Below are 25,748 nucleotides of genomic sequence, written 5' to 3'. Positions count from 1 at the left end.
TTTCTTAATCTCAGAAACACACAGTTTTTTAATCTCAGAAACACACAGTTTCTTAATCTCAGAAACACACAGTTTTTTAATCTCAGAAACACACAGTTTCTTAATCTCAGAAACACACAGGTTAATCTCAGAAACACACAGGTTAATCTCAGAAACACACAGTTTCTTAATCTCAGAAACACAGTTTCTTAATCTCAGAAACACACACACTTTCTTAATCTCAGAAACACACACAGTTTCTTAATCTCAGAAACACACACAGTTTCTTAATCTCAGAAACACACAGTTTCTTAATCTCAGAAACACACAGTTTCTTAATCTCAGAAACACACAGGTTAATCTCAGAAACACACAGTTTCTTAATCTCAGAAACACACAGTTTCTTAATCTCAGAAACACATAGTTTCTTAATCTCAGAAACACACAGTTTCTTAATCTCAGAAACACACAGGTTAATCTCAGAGACACACAGTTTCTTAATCTCAGAAACGCACAGTTTCTTAATCTCAGAAACACATAGTTTCTTAATCTCAGAAACGCACAGTTTCTTAATCTCAGAAACACACAGGTTAATCTCAGAGACACACTGTTTCTTAATCTCAGAAACACACAGTTTCTGAATCTCAGAAACACACAGTTTCTTAATCTCAGAAACACACAGTTTCTTAATCTCAGAAACGCACAGTTTAATCTCAGAAACACACAGTTTCTTAATCTCAGAAACACACAGTTTCTTAATCTCAGAAACACATAGTTTCTTAATCTCAGAAACGCACAGGTTAATCTCAGAGACACAGTTTCTTAATCTCAGAAACACACAGTTTCTTAATCTCAGAAACACACAGTTTCTTAATCTCAGAAACACATAGTTTCTTAATCTCAGAAACATACAGTTTCTTAATCTCAGAAACACACAGTTTCTTAATCTCAGAAACACACACAGTTTCTTAATCTCAGAAACACATAGTTTCTTAATCTCAGAAACGCACAGGTTAATCTCAGAGACACACAGTTTCTTAATCTCAGAAACATACAGTTTCTTAATCTCAGAAACACACAGTTTCTTAATCTCAGAAACATAGTTTCTTAATCTCAGAAACACAGTTTCTTAATCTCAGAAACACACAGTTTCTTAATCTCAGAAACACAGTTTCTTAATCTCAGAAACACACAGTTTCTTAATCTCAGAAACACACAGTTTCTTAATCTCAGAAACACAGTTTCTTAATCTCAGAAACACACAGTTTCTTTATCTCAGAAACACACAGTTTCTTAATCTCAGAAACACACAGTTTCTTAATCTCAGAAACACATAGTTTCTTAGTCTCAGAAACACACAGTTTCTTAATCTCAGAAACACACAGTTTCTTAATCTCAGAAACACACAGTTTCTTAATCTCAGAAACACACAGTTTCTTAATCTCAGAAACACAAAGTTTCTTAATCTCAGAAACACACAGTTTCTTAATCTCAGAAACACACACAGTTTCTTAATCTCAGAAACACACACAGTTTCTTAATCTCAGAAACACACAGTTTCTTAATCTCAGAAACACACAGTTTCTTAATCTCAGAAACACACAGGTTAATCTTAGAAACACACAGTTTCTTAATCTCAGAAACACACAGTTTCTTAATCTCAGAAACACACAGTTTCTTAATCTCAGAAACATAGTTTCTTAATCTCAGAAACACAGTTTCTTAATCTCAGAAACACACAGTTTCTTAATCTCAGAAACACAGTTTCTTAATCTCAGAAACACACAGTTTCTTAATCTCAGAAACACACAGTTTCTTAATCTCAGAAACACAGTTTCTTAATCTCAGAAACACACAGTTTCTTAATCTCAGAAACACAGTTTCTTAATCTCAGAAACACACAGTTTCTTAATCTCAGAAACACATAGTTTCTTAGTCTCAGAAACACACAGTTTCTTAATCTCAGAAACACACAGTTTCTTAATCTCAGAAACACACAGTTTCTTAATCTCAGAAACACACAGTTTCTTAATCTCAGAAACACAAAGTTTCTTAATCTCAGAAACACACAGTTTCTTAATCTCAGAAACACACAGTTTCTTAATCTCAGAAACACACAGGTTAATCTTAGAAACACACAGTTTCTTAATCTCAGAAACACACAGTTTCTTAATCTCAGAAACACACAGTTTCTTAATCTCAGAAACATAGTTTCTTAATCTCAGAAACACATAATTTCTTAATCTCAGAAACACACACAGTTTCTTAATCTCAGAAACACACACAGTCCCTTAATCTCATAAACACACAGTTTCTTAATCTCAGAAACACACAGTTTCTTAATCTCAGAAACACAGTTTCTTAATCTCAGAAACACACAGTTTCTTAATCTCAGAAACACACAGTTTCTTAATCTCAGAAACACACAGTTTCTTAATCTCAGAAACACACAGTTTCTTAATCTCAGAAACATACAGTTTCTTAATCTCAGAAACACACAGTTTCTTAATCTCAGAAACATACAGTTTCTTAATCTCAGAAACACACAGTTTCTTAATCTCAGAAACACAAAGTTTCTTAATCTCAGAAACACACAGTTTCTTAATCTCAGAAACGCACAGTTTCTTAATCTCAGAAACGCACAGGTTAATCTCAGAGACACACTGTTTCTTAATCTCAGAAACACACATAGTTTCTTAATCTCAGAGACACACAGTTTCTTAATCTCAGAAACACACAGTTTAATCTCAGAGACACACTGTTTCTTAATCTCAGAAACACACAGTTTCTTAATCTCAGAAACACACAGTTTCTTAATCTCAGAAACACACAGTTTAATCTCAGAGACACACTGTTTCTTAATCTCAGAAACACACAGTTTCTTAATCTCAGAAACGCACAGTTTCTTAATCTCAGAAACGCACAGGTTAATCTCAGAGACACACAGTTTCTTAATCTCAGAAACACACACAGTTTCTTAATCTCAGAAACACACAGTTTCTTAATCTCAGAAACACACAGTTTCTTAATCTCAGAAACACACAGTTTCTTAATCTCAGAAACACACAGTTTAATCTCAGAGACACACTGTTTCTTAATCTCAGAAACACACAGTTTCTTAATCTCAGAAACGCACAGTTTCTTAATCTCAGAAACGCACAGGTTAATCTCAGAGACACACAGTTTCTTAATCTCAGAAACATACAGTTTCTTAATCTCAGAAACACACAGTTTCTTAATCTCAGAAACACACAGTTTCTTAATCTCAGAAACACATAGTTTCTTAATCTCAGAAACATACAGTTTCTTAATCTCAGAAACACACACAGTTTCTTAATCTCAGAAACACACACAGTCCCTTAATCTCATAAACACATAGTTTCTTAATCTCAGAAACACACAGTTTCTTAATCTCAGAAACACACACAGTTTCTTAAGCTCAGAAACACATAGTTTCTTAATCTCAGAAACGCACAGTTTCTTAATCTCAGAAACGCACAGGTTAATCTCAGAGACACACAGTTTCTTTATCTCAGAAACACACATAGTTTCTTAATCTCAGAGACACACAGTTTCTTAATCTCAGAAACACACAGTTTAATCTCAGAGACACACTGTTTCTTAATCTCAGAAACACACAGTTTCTTAATCTCAGAAACACACAGTTTCTTAATCTCAGAAACACACAGTTTAATCTCAGAGACACACTGTTTCTTAATCTCAGAAACACACAGTTTCTTAATCTCAGAAACGCACAGTTTCTTAATCTCAGAAACGCACAGGTTAATCTCAGAGACACACAGTTTCTTAATCTCAGAAACACACACAGTTTCTTAATCTCAGAAACACACAGTTTCTTAATCTCAGAAACACACAGTTTCTTAATCTCAGAAACACACAGTTTCTTAATCTCAGAAACACACAGTTTAATCTCAGAGACACACTGTTTCTTAATCTCAGAAACACACAGTTTCTTAATCTCAGAAACGCACAGTTTCTTAATCTCAGAAACGCACAGGTTAATCTCAGAGACACACAGTTTCTTAATCTCAGAAACACACACAGTTTCTTAATCTCAGAAACACACAGTTTCTTAATCTCAGAAACACACAGTTTCTTAATCTCAGAAACACATAGTTTCTTAATCTCAGAAACACACAGTTTCTTAATCTCAGAAACACACAGGTTAATCTCAGAGACACACAGTTTCTTAATCTCAGAAACGCACAGTTTCTTAATCTCAGAAACACATAGTTTCTTAATCTCAGAAACGCACAGTTTCTTAATCTCAGAAACACACAGGTTAATCTCAGAGACACACTGTTTCTTAATCTCAGAAACACACAGTTTCTGAATCTCAGAAACACACAGTTTCTTAATCTCAGAAACACACAGTTTCTTGATCTCAGAAACGCACAGTTTAATCTCAGAAACACATAGTTTCTTAATCTCAGAAACGCACAGGTTAATCTCAGAGACACACAGTTTCTTAATCTCAGAAACATACAGTTTCTTAATCTCAGAAACACACCGTTTCTTAATCTCAGAAACACACAGTTTCTTAATCTCAGAAACACATAGTTTCTTAATCTCAGAAACGCACAGGTTAATCTCAGAGACACAGTTTCTTAATCTCAGAAACACACAGTTTCTTAATCTCAGAAACACACAGTTTCTTAATCTCAGAAACACATAGTTTCTTAATCTCAGAAACAAACAGTTTCTTAATCTCAGAAACACACAGTTTCTTAATCTCAGAAACACACACAGTTTCTTAATCTCAGAAACACATAGTTTCTTAATCTCAGAAACGCACAGGTTAATCTCAGAGACACACAGTTTCTTAATCTCAGAAACATACAGTTTCTTAATCTCAGAAACATACAGTTTCTTAATCTCAGAAACACACAGTTTCTTAATCTCAGAAACATAGTTTCTTAATCTCAGAAACACAGTTTCTTAATCTCAGAAACACACACCGTTTCTTAATCTCAGAAACACACAGTTTCTTAATCTCAGAAACACAGTTTCTTAATCTCAGAAACACACAGTTTCTTAATCTCAGAAACACACAGTTTCTTAATCTCAGAAACACACAGTTTCTTAATCTCAGAAACACATAGTTTCTTAGTCTCAGAAACACACAGTTTCTTAATCTCAGAAACACACAGTTTCTTAATATCAGAAACACAGTTTCTTAATCTCAGAAACACACAGTTTCTTAATCTCAGAAACACAAAGTTTCTTAATCTCAGAAACACACAGTTTCTTAATCTCAGAAACACACAGTTTCTTAATCTCAGAAACACAGTTTCTTAATCTCAGAAACACAGTTTCTTAATCTCAGAAACACACAGTTTCTTAATCTCAGAAACACACAGTTTCTTAATCTCAGAAACACACAGTTTCTTAATCTCAGAAACACATAGTTTCTTAGTCTCAGAAACACACAGTTTCTTAATCTCAGAAACACACAGTTTCTTAATCTCAGAAACACACAGTTTCTTAATCTCAGAAACACAAAGTTTCTTAATCTCAGAAACACACAGTTTCTTAATCTCAGAAACACACACAGTTTCTTAATCTCAGAAACACACACAGTTTCTTAATCTCAGAAACACACACAGTTTCTTAATCTCAGAAACACACACAGTTTCTTAAGCTCAGAAACACACAGTTTCTTAATCTCAGAAACACACACAGTTTCTTAATCTCAGAAACACACAGTTTCTTAATCTCAGAAACACACAGTTTCTTAATCTCAGAAACACACAGGTTAATCTTAGAAACACACAGTTTCTTAATCTCAGAAACACACAGTTTCTTAATCTCAGAAACACACACAGTTTCTTAATCTCAGAAACACACACAGTTTCTTAATCTCAGAAACACACAGTTTCTTAATCTCAGAAACACACAGTTTCTTAATCTCAGAAACACACAGGTTAATCTTAGAAACACACAGTTTCTTAATCTCAGAAACACACAGTTTCTTAATCTCAGAAACACACAGTTTCTTAATCTCAGAAACATAGTTTCTTAATCTCAGAAACACAGTTTCTTAATCTCAGAAACACACAGTTTCTTAATCTCAGAAACACAGTTTCTTAATCTCAGAAACACACAGTTTCTTAATCTCAGAAACACACAGTTTCTTAATCTCAGAAACACAGTTTCTTAATCTCAGAAACACACAGTTTCTTAATCTCAGAAACACACAGTTTCTTAATCTCAGAAACACACAGTTTCTTAATCTCAGAAACACATAGTTTCTTAGTCTCAGAAACACACAGTTTCTTAATCTCAGAAACACACAGTTTCTTAATCTCAGAAACACACAGTTTCTTAATCTCAGAAACACACAGTTTCTTAATCTCAGAAACACAAAGTTTCTTAATCTCAGAAACACACAGTTTCTTAATCTCAGAAACACACAGTTTCTTAATCTCAGAAACACACAGGTTAATCTTAGAAACACACAGTCCCTTAATCTCATAAACACACAGTGTCTTAATCTCAGAAACACACAGTTTCTTAATCTCAGAAACACAGTTTCTTAATCTCAGAAACACACAGTTTCTTAATCTCAGAAACACACAGTTTCTTAATCTCAGAAACACACAGTTTCTTAATCTCAGAAACATACAGTTTCTTAATCTCAGAAACACACAGTTTCTTAATCTCAGAAACATACAGTTTCTTAATCTCAGAAACACACAGTTTCTTAATCTCAGAAACACAAAGTTTCTTAATCTCAGAAACACACAGTTTCTTAATCTCAGAAACGCACAGTTTCTTAATCTCAGAAACGCACAGGTTAATCTCAGAGACACACTGTTTCTTAATCTCAGAAACACACATAGTTTCTTAATCTCAGAGACACACAGTTTCTTAATCTCAGAAACACACAATTTAATCTCAGAGACACACTGTTTCTTAATCTCAGAAACACACAGTTTCTTAATCTCAGAAACACACAGTTTCTTAATCTCAGAAACACACAGTTTAATCTCAGAGACACACTGTTTCTTAATCTCAGAAACACACAGTTTCTTAATCTCAGAAACGCACAGTTTCTTAATCTCAGAAACGCACAGGTTAATCTCAGAGACACACAGTTTCTTAATCTCAGAAACACACACAGTTTCTTAATCTCAGAAACACACAGTTTCTTAATCTCAGAAACACACAGTTTCTTAATCTCAGAAACACACAGTTTCTTAATCTCAGAAACACACAGTTTAATCTCAGAGACACACTGTTTCTTAATCTCAGAAACACACAGTTTCTTAATCTCAGAAACGCACAGTTTCTTAATCTCAGAAACGCACAGGTTAATCTCAGAGACACACAGTTTCTTAATCTCAGAAACATACAGTTTCTTAATCTCAGAAACACACAGTTTCTTAATCTCAGAAACACACAGTTTCTTAATCTCAGAAACACATAGTTTCTTAATCTCAGAAACATACAGTTTCTTAATCTCAGAAACACACACAGTTTCTTAATCTCAGAAACACACACAGTCCCTTAATCTCATAAACACATAGTTTCTTAATCTCAGAAACACACAGTTTCTTAATCTCAGAAACACACACAGTTTCTTAAGCTCAGAAACACATAGTTTCTTAATCTCAGAAACGCACAGTTTCTTAATCTCAGAAACGCACAGGTTAATCTCAGAGACACACAGTTTCTTAATCTCAGAAACACACATAGTTTCTTAATCTCAGAGACACACAGTTTCTTAATCTCAGAAACACACAGTTTAATCTCAGAGACACACTGTTTCTTAATCTCAGAAACACACAGTTTCTTAATCTCAGAAACACACAGTTTAATCTCAGAGACACACTGTTTCTTAATCTCAGAAACACACAGTTTCTTAATCTCAGAAACGCACAGTTTCTTAATCTCAGAAACGCACAGGTTAATCTCAGAGACACACAGTTTCTTAATCTCAGAAACACACACAGTTTCTTAATCTCAGAAACACACAGTTTCTTAATCTCAGAAACACACAGTTTCTTAATCTCAGAAACACACAGTTTCTTAATCTCAGAAACACACAGTTTAATCTCAGAGACACACTGTTTCTTAATCTCAGAAACACACAGTTTCTTAATCTCAGAAACGCACAGTTTCTTAATCTCAGAAACGCACAGGTTAATCTCAGAGACACACAGTTTCTTAATCTCAGAAACACACAGTTTCTTAATCTCAGAAACACACAGTTTCTTAATCTCAGAAACACATAGTTTCTTAATCTCAGAAACACACAGTTTCTTAATCTCAGAAACACACAGGTTAATCTCAGAGACACACTGTTTCTTAATCTCAGAAACACACAGTTTCTGAATCTCAGAAACACACAGTTTCTTAATCTCAGAAACACACAGTTTCTTGATCTCAGAAACGCACAGTTTAATCTCAGAAACACATAGTTTCTTAATCTCAGAAACGCACAGGTTAATCTCAGAGACACACAGTTTCTTAATCTCAGAAACATACTGTTTCTTAATCTCAGAAACACACCGTTTCTTAATCTCAGAAACACACAGTTTCTTAATTTCAGAAACACATAGTTTCTTAATCTCAGAAACGCACAGGTTAATCTCAGAGACACAGTTTCTTAATCTCAGAAACACACAGTTTCTTAATCTCAGAAACACACAGTTTCTTAATCTCAGAAACACATAGTTTCTTAATCTCAGAAACAAACAGTTTCTTAATCTCAGAAACACACAGTTTCTTAATCTCAGAAACACACACAGTTTCTTAATCTCAGAAACACATAGTTTCTTAATCTCAGAAACGCACAGGTTAATCTCAGAGACACACAGTTTCTTAATCTCAGAAACATACAGTTTCTTAATCTCAGAAACATACAGTTTCTTAATCTCAGAAACACACAGTTTCTTAATCTCAGAAACATAGTTTCTTAATCTCAGAAACACAGTTTCTTAATCTCAGAAACACACACCGTTTCTTAATCTCAGAAACACACAGTTTCTTAATCTCAGAAACACAGTTTCTTAATCTCAGAAACACACAGTTTCTTAATCTCAGAAACACACAGTTTCTTAATCTCAGAAATACACAGTTTCTTAATCTCAGAAACACATAGTTTCTTAGTCTCAGAAACACACAGTTTCTTAATCTCAGAAACACACAGTTTCTTAATCTCAGAAACACACAGTTTCTTAATCTCAGAAACACAAAGTTTCTTAATCTCAGAAACACACAGTTTCTTAATCTCAGAAACACACAGTTTCTTAATCTCAGAAACACAGTTTCTTAATCTCAGAAACACAGTTTCTTAATCTCAGAAACACACAGTTTCTTAATCTCAGAAACACACAGTTTCTTAATCTCAGAAACACACAGTTTCTTAATCTCAGAAACACATAGTTTCTTAGTCTCAGAAACACACAGTTTCTTAATCTCAGAAACACACAGTTTCTTAATCTCAGAAACACACAGTTTCTTAATCTCAGAAACACAAAGTTTCTTAATCTCAGAAACACACAGTTTCTTAATCTCAGAAACACACACAGTTTCTTAATCTCAGAAACACACACAGTTTCTTAATCTCAGAAACACACACAGTTTCTTAATCTCAGAAACACACACAGTTTCTTAAGCTCAGAAACACACAGTTTCTTAATCTCAGAAACACACACAGTTTCTTAATCTCAGAAACACACAGTTTCTTAATCTCAGAAACACACAGTTTCTTAATCTCAGAAACACACAGGTTAATCTTAGAAACACACAGTTTCTTAATCTCAGAAACACACAGTTTCTTAATCTCAGAAACACACAGTTTCTTAATCTCAGAAACACATAGTTTCTTTATCTCAGAAACACACACGGTTTCTTAATCTCAGAAACACACAGTTTCTTAATCTCAGAAACACATAGTTTCTTAATCTCAGAAACATACAGTTTCTTAATCTCAGAAACACACAGTTTCTTAATCTCAGAAACACACACAGTTTCCTAATCTCAGAAACACATAGTTTCTTAATCTCAGAAACGCACAGGTTAATCTCAGAGACACACAGTTTCTTAATCTCAGAAACATACAGTTTCTTAATCTCAGAAACATACAGTTTCTTAATCTCAGAAACACAGTTTCTTAATCTCAGAAACACACACCGTTTCTTAATCTCAGAAACACACAGTTTCTTAATCTCAGAAACACAGTTTCTTAATCTCAGAAACACACAGTTTCTTAATCTCAGAAACACACAGTTTCTTAATCTCAGAAAGACAGTTTCTTAATCTCAGAAACACAGTTTCTTAATCTCAGAAACACACAGTTTCTTAATCTCAGAAACACACAGTTTCTTAATCTCAGAAACACATAGTTTCTTAGTCTCAGAAACACACAGTTTCTTAATCTCAGAAACACACAGTTTCTTAATCTCAGAAACACACAGTTTCTTAATCTCAGAAACACACAGTTTCTTAATCTCAGAAACACAAAGTTTCTTAATCTCAGAAACACACAGTTTCTTAATCTCAGAAACACACACAGTTTCTTAATCTCAGAAACACACACAGTTTCTTAATCTCAGAAACACACACAGTTTCTTAATCTCAGAAACACACAGTTTCTTAATCTCAGAAACACACACAGTTTCTTAATCTCAGAAACACACACAGTTTCTTAATCTCAGAAACACACAGTTTCTTAATCTCAGAAACACACACAGTTTCTTAATCTCAGAAACACACAGTTTCTTAATCTCAGAAACACACACAGTTTCTTAATCTCAGAAACACACACAGTTTCTTAATCTCAGAAACACACACAGTTTCTTAATCTCAGAAACACACACAGTTTCTTAATCTCAGAAACACACAGTTTCTTAATCTCAGAAACACACAGTTTCTTAATCTCAGAAACACACAGTTTCTTAATCTCAGAAACACACACAGTTTCTTAATCTCAGAAACACACAGGTTAATCTCAGAAACACACAGTTTCTTAATCTCAGAAACACACAGTTTCTTAATCTCAGAAACACACAGGTTAATCTTAGAAACACATAGTTTCTTAATCTCAGAAACACACAGTTTCTTTATCTCAGAAACACACACAGTTTCTTAATCTCAGAAACACACAGTTTCTTAATCTCAGAAACACATAGTTTCTTTATCTCAGAAACACACACGGTTTCTTAATCTCAGAAACACACACGGTTTCTTAATCTCAGAAACACACACAGTTTCTTAATCTCAGAAACGCACAGTTTCTTAATCTCAGAAACGCACAGGTTAATCTCAGAGACACACTGTTTCTTAATCTCAGAAACACACATAGTTTCTTAATCTCAGAGACACACAGTTTCTTAATCTCAGAAACACACAGTTTAATCTCAGAGACACACTGTTTCTTAATCTCAGAAACACACAGTTTCTTAATCTCAGAAACACACAGTTTCTTAATCTCAGAAACACACAGTTTAATCTCAGAGACACACTGTTTCTTAATCTCAGAAACACACAGTTTCTTAATCTCAGAAACGCACAGTTTCTTAATCTCAGAAACGCACAGGTTAATCTCAGAGACACACAGTTTCTTAATCTCAGAAACACACACAGTTTCTTAATCTCAGAAACACACAGTTTCTTAATCTCAGAAACACACAGTTTCTTAATCTCAGAAACACACAGTTTCTTAATCTCAGAAACACACAGTTTAATCTCAGAGACACACTGTTTCTTAATCTCAGAAACACACAGTTTCTTAATCTCAGAAACGCACAGTTTCTTAATCTCAGAAACGCACAGGTTAATCTCAGAGACACACAGTTTCTTAATCTCAGAAACATACAGTTTCTTAATCTCAGAAACACACAGTTTCTTAATCTCAGAAACACACAGTTTCTTAATCTCAGAAACACATAGTTTCTTAATCTCAGAAACATACAGTTTCTTAATCTCAGAAACACACACAGTTTCTTAATCTCAGAAACACACACAGTCCCTTAATCTCATAAACACATAGTTTCTTAATCTCAGAAACACACAGTTTCTTAATCTCAGAAACACACACAGTTTCTTAAGCTCAGAAACACATAGTTTCTTAATCTCAGAAACGCACAGTTTCTTAATCTCAGAAACGCACAGGTTAATCTCAGAGACACACAGTTTCTTAATCTCAGAAACACACATAGTTTCTTAATCTCAGAGACACACAGTTTCTTAATCTCAGAAACACACAGTTTAATCTCAGAGACACACTGTTTCTTAATCTCAGAAACACACAGTTTCTTAATCTCAGAAACACACAGTTTCTTAATCTCAGAAACACACAGTTTAATCTCAGAGACACACTGTTTCTTAATCTCAGAAACACACAGTTTCTTAATCTCAGAAACGCACAGTTTCTTAATCTCAGAAACGCACAGGTTAATCTCAGAGACACACAGTTTCTTAATCTCAGAAACACACACAGTTTCTTAATCTCAGAAACACACAGTTTCTTAATCTCAGAAACACACAGTTTCTTAATCTCAGAAACACACAGTTTCTTAATCTCAGAAACACACAGTTTAATCTCAGAGACACACTGTTTCTTAATCTCAGAAACACACAGTTTCTTAATCTCAGAAACGCACAGTTTCTTAATCTCAGAAACGCACAGGTTAATCTCAGAGACACACAGTTTCTTAATCTCAGAAACACACAGTTTCTTAATCTCAGAAACACACAGTTTCTTAATCTCAGAAACACATAGTTTCTTAATCTCAGAAACACACAGTTTCTTAATCTCAGAAACACACAGGTTAATCTCAGAGACACACAGTTTCTTAATCTCAGAAACGCACAGTTTCTTAATCTCAGAAACACATAGTTTCTTAATCTCAGAAACGCACAGTTTCTTAATCTCAGAAACACACAGTTTCTTAATTTCAGAAACACATAGTTTCTTAATCTCAGAAACGCACAGGTTAATCTCAGAGACACAGTTTCTTAATCTCAGAAACACACAGTTTCTTAATCTCAGAAACACACAGTTTCTTAATCTCAGAAACACATAGTTTCTTAATCTCAGAAACAAACAGTTTCTTAATCTCAGAAACACACAGTTTCTTAATCTCAGAAACACACACAGTTTCTTAATCTCAGAAACACATAGTTTCTTAATCTCAGAAACGCACAGGTTAATCTCAGAGACACACAGTTTCTTAATCTCAGAAACATACAGTTTCTTAATCTCAGAAACATACAGTTTCTTAATCTCAGAAACACACAGTTTCTTAATCTCAGAAACATAGTTTCTTAATCTCAGAAACACAGTTTCTTAATCTCAGAAACACACACCGTTTCTTAATCTCAGAAACACACAGTTTCTTAATCTCAGAAACACAGTTTCTTAATCTCAGAAACACACAGTTTCTTAATCTCAGAAACACACAGTTTCTTAATCTCAGAAACACACAGTTTCTTAATCTCAGAAACACATAGTTTCTTAGTCTCAGAAACACACAGTTTCTTAATCTCAGAAACACACAGTTTCTTAATCTCAGAAACACACAGTTTCTTAATCTCAGAAACACAAAGTTTCTTAATCTCAGAAACACACAGTTTCTTAATCTCAGAAACACACAGTTTCTTAATCTCAGAAACACAGTTTCTTAATCTCAGAAACACAGTTTCTTAATCTCAGAAACACACAGTTTCTTAATCTCAGAAACACACAGTTTCTTAATCTCAGAAACACACAGTTTCTTAATCTCAGAAACACATAGTTTCTTAGTCTCAGAAACACACAGTTTCTTAATCTCAGAAACACACAGTTTCTTAATCTCAGAAACACACAGTTTCTTAATCTCAGAAACACAAAGTTTCTTAATCTCAGAAACACACAGTTTCTTAATCTCAGAAACACACACAGTTTCTTAATCTCAGAAACACACACAGTTTCTTAATCTCAGAAACACACACAGTTTCTTAATCTCAGAAACACACACAGTTTCTTAAGCTCAGAAACACACAGTTTCTTAATCTCAGAAACACACACAGTTTCTTAATCTCAGAAACACACAGTTTCTTAATCTCAGAAACACACAGTTTCTTAATCTCAGAAACACACAGGTTAATCTTAGAAACACACAGTTTCTTAATCTCAGAAACACACAGTTTCTTAATCTCAGAAACACACAGTTTCTTAATCTCAGAAACACATAGTTTCTTTATCTCAGAAACACACACGGTTTCTTAATCTCAGAAACACACACAGTTTCTTAATCTCAGAAACACACAGTTTCTTAATCTCAGAAACACATAGTTTCTTTATCTCAGAAACACACACGGTTTCTTAATCTCAGAAACACACACGGTTTCTTAATCTCAGAAACACACACAGTTTCTTAATCTCAGAAACACACAGTTTCTTAATCTCAGAAACACAGACAGTTTCTTAATCTCAGAAACACACAGTTTCTTAATCTCAGAAACACACAGTTTCTTAATCTCAGAAACACACAGTTTCTTAATCTCAGAAACACACACAGTTTCTTAATCTCAGAAACACACAGTTTCTTAATCTCAGAAACACAGTTTCTTAATCTCAGAAACACACAGGTTAATCTCAGAAACACACAGTTTCTTAATCTCAGAAACGCACAGTTTCTTAATCTCAGAAACACAGTTTCTTAATCTCAGAAACACACAGTTTCTTAATCTCAGAAACACACACAGTTTCTTAATCTCAGAAACGCACAGTTTCTTAATCTCAGAAACGCACAGGTTAATCTCAGAGACACACAGTTTCTTAATCTCAGAAACACACATAGTTTCTTAATCTCAGAGACACACAGTTTCTTAATCTCAGAAACACACAGTTTAATCTCAGAGACACACTGTTTCTTAATCTCAGAAACACACAGTTTCTTAATCTCAGAAACACACAGTTTCTTAATCTCAGAAACACACAGTTTAATCTCAGAGACACACTGTTTCTTAATCTCAGAAACACACAGTTTCTTAATCTCAGAAACGCACAGTTTCTTAATCTCAGAAACGCACAGGTTGATCTCAGAGACACACAGTTTCTTAATCTCAGAAACACACACAGTTTCTTAATCTCAGAAACACACAGTTTCTTAATCTCAGAAACACACAGTTTCTTAATCTCAGAAACACACAGTTTCTTAATCTCAGAAACACACAGTTTAATCTCAGAGACACACTGTTTCTTAATCTCAGAAACACACAGTTTCTTAATCTCAGAAACGCACAGGTTAATCTCAGAGACACACAGTTTCTTAATCTCAGAAACACACACAGTTTCTTAATCTCAGAAACACACAGTTTCTTAATCTCAGAAACACACAGTTTCTTAATCTCAGAAACACATAGTTTCTTAATCTCAGAAACACACAGTTTCTTAATCTCAGAAACACACAGGTTAATCTCAGAGACACACAGTTTCTTAATCTCAGAAACGCACAGTTTCTTAATCTCAGAAACACATAGTTTCTTAATCTCAGAAACGCACAGTTTCTTAATCTCAGAAACACACAGGTTAATCTCAGAGACACACTGTTTCTTAATCTCAGAAACACACAGTTTCTGAATCTCAGAAACACACAGTTTCTTAATCTCAGAAACACACAGTTTCTTAATCTCAGAAACGCACAGTTTAATCTCAGAAACACATAGTTTCTTAATCTCAGAAACGCACAGGTTAATCTCAGAGACACACAGTTTCTTAATCTCAGAAACATACAGTTTCTTAATCTCAGAAACACACCGTTTCTTAATCTCAGAAACACACAGTTTCTTAATCTCAGAAACACATAGTTTCTTAATCTCAGAAACGCACAGGTTAATCTCAGAGACACAGTTTCTTAATCTCAGAAACACACAGTTTCTTAATCTCAGAAACACACAGTTTCTTAATCTCAGAAACACATAGTTTCTTAATCTCAGAAACATACAGTTTCTTAATCTCAGAAACACACAGTTTCTTAATCTCAGAAACACACACAGTTTCTTAATCTCAGAAACACATAGTTTCTTAATCTCAGAAACGCACAGGTTAATCTCAGAGACACACAGTTTCTTAATCTCAGAAACATACAGTTTCTTAATCTCAGAAACATACAGTTTCTTAATCTCAGAAACACAGTTTCTTAATCTCAGAAACACACACCGTTTCTTAATCTCAGAAACACACAGTTTCTTAATCTCAGAAACACAGTTTCTTAATCTCAGAAACACACAGTTTCTTAATCTCAGAAACACACAGTTTCTTAATCTCAGAAAGACAGTTTCTTAATCTCAGAAACACAGTTTCTTAATCTCAGAAACACACAGTTTCTTAATCTCAGAAACACACAGTTTCTTAATCTCAGAAACACATAGTTTCTTAGTCTCAGAAACACACAGTTTCTTAATCTCAGAAACACACAGTTTCTTAATCTCAGAAACACACAGTTTCTTAATCTCAGAAACACACAGTTTCTTAATCTCAGAAACACAAAGTTTCTTAATCTCAGAAACACACAGTTTCTTAATCTCAGAAACACACACAGTTTCTTAATCTCAGAAACACACACAGTTTCTTAATCTCAGAAACACACACAGTTTCTTAATCTCAGAAACACACAGTTTCTTAATCTCAGAAACACACACAGTTTCTTAATCTCAGAAACACACACAGTTTCTTAATCTCAGAAACACACAGTTTCTTAATCTCAGAAACACACACAGTTTCTTAATCTCAGAAACACACAGTTTCTTAATCTCAGAAACACACACAGTTTCTTAATCTCAGAAACACACACAGTTTCTTAATCTCAGAAACACACACAGTTTCTTAATCTCAGAAACACACACAGTTTCTTAATCTCAGAAACACACAGTTTCTTAATCTCAGAAACACACAGTTTCTTAATCTCAGAAACACACAGTTTCTTAATCTCAGAAACACACACAGTTTCTTAATCTCAGAAACACACAGGTTAATCTCAGAAACACACAGTTTCTTAATCTCAGAAACACACAGTTTCTTAATCTCAGAAACACACAGGTTAATCTTAGAAACACATAGTTTCTTAATCTCAGAAACACACAGTTTCTTTATCTCAGAAACACACACAGTTTCTTAATCTCAGAAACACACAGTTTCTTAATCTCAGAAACACATAGTTTCTTTATCTCAGAAACACACACGGTTTCTTAATCTCAGAAACACACACGGTTTCTTAATCTCAGAAACACACACAGTTTCTTAATCTCAGAAACACACAGTTTCTTAATCTCAGAAACACACAGTTTCTTAATCTCAGAAACACAGACAGTTTCTTAATCTCAGAAACACACAGTTTCTTAATCTCAGAAACACACAGTTTCTTAATCTCAGAAACACACAGTTTCTTAATCTCAGAAACACACACAGTTTCTTAATCTCAGAAACACACAGTTTCTTAATCTCAGAAACACAGTTTCTTAATCTCAGAAACACACACAGTTTCTTAATCTCAGAAACACACAGTTTCTTAATCTCAGAAACACAGTTTCTTAATCTCAGAAACACACAGGTTAATCTCAGAAACACACAGTTTCTTAATCTCAGAAACACACACAGTTTCTTAATCTCAGAAACACACACAGTTTCTTAATCTCAGAAACACACAGTTTCTTAATCTCAGAAACACACAGTTTCTTAATCTCAGAAACACACAGGTTAATCTTAGAAACACATAGTTTCTTAATCTCAGAAACACACAGCTTCTTTATCTCAGAAACACACACAGTTTCTTAATCTCAGAAACACACAGTTTCTTAATCTCAGAAACACACACAGTTTCTTAATCTCAGAAACACACAGTTTCTTAATCTCAGAAACACACACAGTTTCTTAATCTCAGAAACACACAGTTTCTTAATCTCAGAAACACACACAGTTTCTTAATCTCAGAAACACACACAGTTTCTTAATCTCAGAAACACACACAGTTTCTTAATCTCAGAAACACACAGTTTCTTAATCTCAGAAACACACAGTTTCTTAATCTCAGAAACACACAGTTTCTTAATCTCAGAAACACACAGTTTCTTAATCTCAGAAACACACACAGTTTCTTAATCTCAGAAACACACAGGTTAATCTCAGAAACACACAGTTTCTTAATCTCAGAAACACACAGTTTCTTAATCTCAGAAACACAGTTTCTTAATCTCAGAAACACACAGTTTCTTAATCTCAGAAACACACAGTTTCTTTATCTCAGAAACACACAGTTTCTTTATCTCAGAAACACACAGTTTCTTAATCTCAGAAACACACAGTTTCTTAATCTCAGAAACACATAGTTTCTTTATCTCAGAAACACACACGGTTTCTTAATCTCAGAAACACACACGGTTTCTTAATCTCAGAAACACACACAGTTTCTTAATCTCAGAAACACACAGTTTCTTAATCTCAGAAACACAGACAGTTTCTTAATCTCAGAAACACACAGTTTCTTAATCTCAGAAACACACAGTTTCTTAATCTCAGAAACACACACAGTTTCTTAATCTCAGAAACACACAGTTTCTTAATCTCAGAAACACAGTTTCTTAATCTCAGAAACACACACAGTTTCTTAATCTCAGAAACACACAGGTTAATCTCAGAAACACACAGTTTCTTAATCTCAGAAACACACAGTTTCTTAATCTCAGAAACACACAGTTTCTTAATCTCAGAAACACAGTTTCTTAATCTCAGAAACACACAGTTTCTTAATCTCAGAAACACACAGTTTCTTAATCTCAGAAACACAGTTTCTTAATCTCAGAAACACACACAGTTTCTTAATCTCAGAAACACACACAGTTTCTTAATCTCAGAAACACATACAGTTTCTTAATCTCAGAAACACACACAGTTTCTTAATCTCAGAAACACAGTTTCTTAATCTCAGAAACACACACAGTTTCTTAATCTCAGAAACACACAGTTTCTTAATCTCAGAAACACACACAGTTTCTTAATCTCAGAAACACACACAGTTTCTTAATCTCAGAAACACAGTTTCTTAATCTCAGAAACACACACAGTTTCTTAAGCTCAGAAACACAGTTTCTTAATCTCAGAAACACACAGTTTCTTAATCTCAGAAACACACAGTTTCTTAATCTCAGAAACACACAGTTTCTTAATCTCAAAAACACACACAGTTTCTTAATCTCAGAAACACATACAGTTTCTTAATCTCAGAAACACACAGTTTCTTAATCTCAGAAACACACACAGTTTCTTAATCTCAGAAACACACACAGTTTCTTAATCTCAGAAACACACACAGTTTCTTAATCTCAGAAACACACACAGTTTCTTAATCTCAGAAACACACACAGTTTCTTAATCTCAGAAACATACACAGTTTCTTAATCTCAGAAACACACACAGTTTCTTAATCTCAGAAACACACACAGTTTCTTAATCTCAAAAACACACAGTTTCTTAATCTCAAAAACACACACAGTTTCTTAATCTCAGAAACACATACAGTTTCTTAATCTCAGAAACACACACAGTTTCTTAATCTCAGAAACACACACAGTTTCTTAATCTCAGAAACACACAGTTTCTTAATCTCAGAAACACACACAGTTTCTTAATCTCAGAAACACACAGTATCTTAATCTCAGAAACACACACAGTTTCTTAATCTCAGAAACACACACAGTTTCTTAATCTCAGAAACACACACAGTTTCTTAATCTCAGAAACACACACAGTTTCTTAATCTCAGAAACACACAGTTTCTTAATCTCAGAAACACACACAGTTTCTTAATCTCAGAAACACACACAGTTTCTTAATCTCAGAAACACACACAGTTTCTTAATCTCAGAAACACACACAGTTTCTTAATCTCAGAAACACACACAGTTTCTTAATCTCAGAAACACACACAGTTTCTTAATCTCAGAAACACACACAGTTTCTTAATCTCAGAAACACACACAGTTTCTTAATCTCAGAAACACACACAGTTTCTTAATCTCAGAAACACACAGGTTAAGCTCAGAAACACACCGTTTCTTAATCTCAGAAACACACAGTTTCTTAATCTCAGAAACACACAGTTTCTTAATCTCAGAAACACACAGTTTCTTAATCTCAGAAACACACAGGTTAAGCTCAGAAACACACAGTTTCTTAATCTCAGAAACGCACAGTTTCTTAATCTCAGAAACACACAGTTTCTTAATCTCAGAAACACACACAGTTTCTTAATCTCAGAAACACACAGTTTCTTAATCTCAGAAACACACACAGTATCTTAATCTCAGAAACACACACAGTTTCTTAATCTCAGAAACACACACAGAGTCTTAATCTCAGAAACACACACAGTTTCTTAATCTCAGAAACACACACAGTTTCTTAATCTCAGAAACACACAGTTTCTTAATCTCAGAAACACACACAGTTTCTTAATCTCAGAAACACACACAGTTTCTTAATCTCAGAAACACACACAGTTTCTTAATCTCAGAAACACACACAGTTTCTTAATCTCAGAAACACACACAGTTTCTTAATCTCAGAAACACACACAGTTTCTTAATCTCAGAAACACACACAGTTTCTTAATCTCAGAAACACACACAGTTTCTTAATCTCAGAAACACACACAGTTTCTTAATCTCAGAAACACACAGTTTCTTAATCTCAGAAACACACAGTTTCTTAATCTCAGAAACACACAGTTTCTTAATCTCAGAAACACACAGTTTCTTAATCTCAGAAACACACAGGTTAAGCTCAGAAACACACAGTTTCTTAATCTCAGAAACGCACAGTTTCTTAATCTCAGAAACGCACAGGTTAAGCTCAGAAACACACAGTTTCTTAATCTCAGAAACGCACAGTTTCTTAATCTCAGAAACGCACAGGTTAAGCTCAGAAACACACAGTTTCTTAATCTCAGAAACGCACAGTTTCTTAATCTCAGAAACGCACAGGTTAAGCTCAGAAACACACAGTTTCTTAATCTCAGAAACGCACAGTTTCTTAATCTCAGAAATGCACAGGTTAAGCTCAGAAACACACAGTTTCTTAATCTCAGAAACGCACAGTTTCTTAATCTCAGAAACACAGTTTCTTAATCTCAGAAACACAGTTTCTTAATCTCAGAAACGCACCGTTTCTTAATCTCAGAAACACACAGTTTCTTAGTCTCAGAAACGCACAGTTTCTTAATCTCAGAAACACACAGTTTCTTAATCTCAGAAACGCACAGTTTCTTAATCTCAGAAACGCACAGTTTCTTAATCTCAGAAACGCACAGTTTCTTAATCTCAGAAACGCACAGTTTCTTAATCTCAGAAACACACAGTTTCTTGATCTCAGAAACACACAGTTTCTTAATCTCAGAAACACCGTTTTTTTATTCTCAGAAACACACAGTTTCTTAATCTCAGAAACACAGTTTCTTAATCTCAGAAACACACAGTTTCTTAATCTCAGAAACGCACAGTTTCTTAATCTCAGAAACACACAGTTTCTTAATCTCAGAAACGCACAGTTTCTTAATCTCAGAAACACCGTTTTTTTATTCTCAGAAACACACACAGTTTCTTAATCTCAGAAACACAGTTTCTTAATCTCAGAAACACACAGTTTCTTAATCTCAGAAACACACAGTTTCTTAATCTCAGAAACACACAGTTTCTTAATCTCAGAAACACACAGTTTCTTAATCTCAGAAACACACAGTTTCTTAATCTCAGAAACACACAGTTTCTTAATCTCAGAAACACACAGTTTCTTAATCTCAGAAACACACAGTTTCTTAATCTCAGAAACACACAGTTTCTTAATCTCAGAAACACACACAGTTTCTTAATCTCAGAAACACACAGTTTCTTAATCTCAGAAACACACAGTTTCTTAATCTCAGAAACACACAGTTTCTTAATCTCAGAAACACACACAGTTTCTTAATCTCAGAAACACACAGGTTAATCTCAGAAACACACAGTTTCTTAATCTCAGAAACACACAGTTTCTTAATCTCAGAAACGCACAGTTTCTTAATCTCAGAAACACCGTTTTTTAATTCTCAGAAACACACACAGTTTCTTAATCTCAGAAACACCGTTTTTTTATTCTCAGAAACACACACAGTTTCTTAATCTCAGAAACACCGTTTTTTTATTCTCAGAAACACACAGGTTAATCTCGGAAACACACAGTTTTTTAATTTCAGAAACACACAGTTTCTTAATCTCAGAAACACATCGTTTAGTCTCAAAAACACCGTTTTGTAAATCTCAGAAACACAGTTTCATCATGAACAGCCTCTTGTAACCTTGATTACTAAGCGAAAGCCACCCTTTTGGTTTTCTTCTGCAGGAGCTTGTGCGGGAGATGGTGGAATCAGATGTGGAGCTGATGAGGTCCAACGCTAATGCATAGTCCCGTGCTCCGACTGCGTTATGGTGCCCGCATTGTCTGACGTCCTCTTCTTTGTGTCTCAGAACAGTCTGCACACTCTTTGTGATCAACAGGGATCAATAGTAATTGTTTTGGTTTTTAAAATCGCTTTTACCTTCTAGATTAATTTTTGTGGTGCTGTCCTCTCTTTTTCTGAAATCTTGTTTTATTGTCGCCGCTATACGAAGGTGTTAAAAAAGGTTGTGTACCGAGATACTCTGCAATACAACACTCGTCGAGGTTTTTAAAATCTTCAATAAAGAAGTTCATGTAAGTAATAATGGCTTTGGAGGATAGCCCATATACCTATGTGCAATCTCCTCTGAGCTGTCTAGTCTGGGTTCGAATCTCGACTCGGCTATAAACCACTGCCCTGGTGTTTCACATGCAGGGCGATGCATCAATGTGTGTGCCGTCGCTCGAATGGACGTTAAAGCCAGAAGAACCGTCTGCCAGCACTCGGCGAGGGTGGATTTTAAACATCCTACGGTGTCTTTCCCAAAGAGTAGGCGAGTTATCGCCGGCACCCTGAACAACTTCCAAATTCCTGCACCTTCAGCCAAAGGTCAGATCTGACCAACGTGTTCATGAAAGACGTGGGCTAAAAACCTTCTCCGACCGACCCTACCATGAGGTGGGAATAATTGGGGTCATTTCAGTAAATGGTAGGAGTGAACGCATTACCCTCTGCAGTTCCACAACGAAATACATCAGTTTTTCCCCAGCAGGTTGACGAGAGAAACATGATAATTGTTAACGCTCAAATGGGGCAAAAATTTGTCGTTAAAGAGAAAAAGTAGTCGTAGTAGTAGTAGTAGTAGTAGTAGTAGTAGTAGAAGATGTTATTTATTTAGCAATTAAAAAATTTTTTTTTTTAAAGAAGATTTTCTTACTAATCACATATACAATGCCGTCCAAAAGTAATGTAGCGGTGAAGTCAAATTTGTTATTATTGCTGCATACTCAAGAAATTTGAATTTGAGATCAAATGATGAATATGAGGCAAGAGCACAGAAAGTCATCTTTTATTTCTTGGTATTTTTATGGATATATGTTTTACCATTGTAGAACAAAAGCATTTTTTATGTTTATTCCCCCAATTTTAGGTAAGCATAAGTATTGGAACAGATTAACTTAAAGTAGTATAATCATGAGTATTTGATTGCATATCACTCACATGCAATAACTACATCAAGCCTGTGACCCACTGACGTCACCAAACTCTTGGTTTCTTCCTTTGAGATGCTTTTCCAAGCCTTTACTGCAGCCATTTTCAGTTGTTTGTTTTGGGGGTTTCTGACTTTAGTCTCCTCTTCAGCAAGTGAAATCCATTGGATTTAAATATCAGGAGATTGACTTGGCCAGTCTAGAACCTTCCACTTCTTTCCCCCCGATGAACTACTTTGTTGTGTTGACGGTGTGTTTTGGGTCATTGGCTTGCTGCATGGTGAAGCACCGCCCAATGAGGTTGGAGGCATTTTCTTGTACATAGGCAGACATAATATTTGTGTACATTTCCAAATTTATTCTGCTGCTGCCATCATTAGTTACATCATCAATAAAGATGAGTGGGCCAGTACTAGAGGGAGCCATGCAAGCCCAAGCCATGACACTACCTCCACCATACTTCACAGATGAGGTAGTATGCTCCACCATTCCTCCACCATGCTTCACTTCTGATCACATGCAGTTCCTTACTTTCTCCACACTTTCACCTTTCCATCGCTTTGGTAAACATTGATCTTGGTCTCATTTGTCCATAAAACGTTGTTCCAGAATTATACTGGCTCACCTCTGTACTGCTTGGCAAATCCTAACCTGGGCCTTTCTATTTTTGCTGCAAATGAAAAGTTTGCATCTTGCGGTGTAGCCTTTGTAATTCTGCTGTTGAAATCTGTGAACGGTTGATTTTGATACTTTAATTCCTGCACCCTGGAAGTTGCTGGTGATGTCACTGACAGTTGTTTTAGGGTTTTTCTTCACAGATCTGATGCTTTTTCTGTCATCAACTGTAGTTGTTTTCATTGTCCAACCTGGCCGTTGTCTATTGCCAAGTACACTTGTGGTTTCTTTCTTTTTAAAGATATTCCCAATTGTTGTATTTTCTTTGCCAATTTTTGTGCTATGGTTCTAAATGAATTATTCTTTTATTTCAGCTTCCAAATTGTTTGCTTTTCTTTCATCGACAGTTCTCTGGTCTTCATGTTGGTTTATGCCGACTGTCTCCAAAGGCAGATTCCCAAGGCAAAGGCTAAAACTAAGATGAGACATTCACATTTCTTTTATGTGTGTACAATGAATGTAACAAGAAACACCTGTCAGTCATCTGTTCCAATACTTATGCTTACATAAAATGGGGGGACTGAACATATAAATTGGTATTGTTCTGAAATGGTAAAAAATATTTACATAGAAATACCAAGAAATAAAAGCTGACCTTCTGTACTCTTGCCTCATATTCATGTTTTGATCTCATTCAAATTTCTCGAGTATTTAGCAATAATAACAAATTTGATTTCACTGTTCCAATACTTACGGACGGCATTGGATATCGTATTTATGTATTTAGAAACAATTGAAAAGGAAAGATACCTTGGCATGTCTCGACTGTTGTGAGTATCTTGTTTGCATAACTTTTTTTAATGCCCTTCGTAGTTTCTTTATCCTTAGAATAATATTGCACACTTTATTTTATTTTTCACAATTGCTCTTCTGATGCTTGTTTTTAAGGGTGCATTTCGATCTCATGGATGTTTAAAATTGAAAAGTTCTGATGGTTGTATACATTCTAACTTTGTCTTGTAACAAATTTTGTTTCTTAATCCCATGTTGAAATTGTTTGTTTTCATGAAAACAAGTTTATATCTGTCATACGTGATCTCCGCTTTGTCCATTTTGATTAAGTTTGTGGACGAATCAAGGTCCACTTTGTGGTCCAATGACCCAAGTTAGTGGATGAATGTTGACAATCTTTTCTCAATTATGAACAGCAACTGAACTGTGCATATGAGAAATAATTACGATCCAGATTAAAAATAAGGTATTGAAAAATCACGAGATTCTCCTGTGAAGTTATAAATACGTGAGAGTCTCTCATGATGGCTGGAAAAATTTTGAATGTCATTTGGGGCTAGAAGCCTCCCCCCCCCCCCCCCCACCCCCAAAGGACCCTGTATCACTGCTCCCCAGCTCCCCAGCTCCCAACCCCCCCCCCCAAAGGACCCTGTATCACTGCTCCCCAGCTCCCAACCCCCCCCCCCCCTCTACCCTCACCCTCCCTCTACCCTCCCCCCAACAGTAATGC

The 25,748-nt window shown here is 34.9% G+C and overlaps 1 protein-coding gene across 1 annotated transcript in view; it reads left to right on the top strand.

Annotated features, from left to right (window-relative positions):
• GMDS (GDP-mannose 4,6-dehydratase) overlaps window positions 1-25,498 on the top strand; it is a 114,487-nt gene extending 88,989 nt beyond the window's left edge. Inside the window, exon 11 of the mRNA XM_068107482.2 lies at window positions 22,364-25,498. Coding sequence (XP_067963583.1) covers window positions 22,364-22,426 — 63 coding nt within the window. The 3' untranslated portion in view covers window positions 22,427-25,498. The remainder of the gene's footprint in view (window positions 1-22,363) is intronic.
• Window positions 25,499-25,748: the final 250 nt, after the last annotated feature.

This window comes from Myxine glutinosa, chromosome 2 (genome assembly GCF_964187855.1).
Source record: "Myxine glutinosa chromosome 2, kmMyxGlut1.1, whole genome shotgun sequence".
In the NCBI taxonomy this organism is placed as follows: Eukaryota; Metazoa; Chordata; class Myxini; order Myxiniformes; family Myxinidae; genus Myxine; species Myxine glutinosa.
This window is presented reverse-complemented; position numbering and strand designations above follow the sequence as displayed.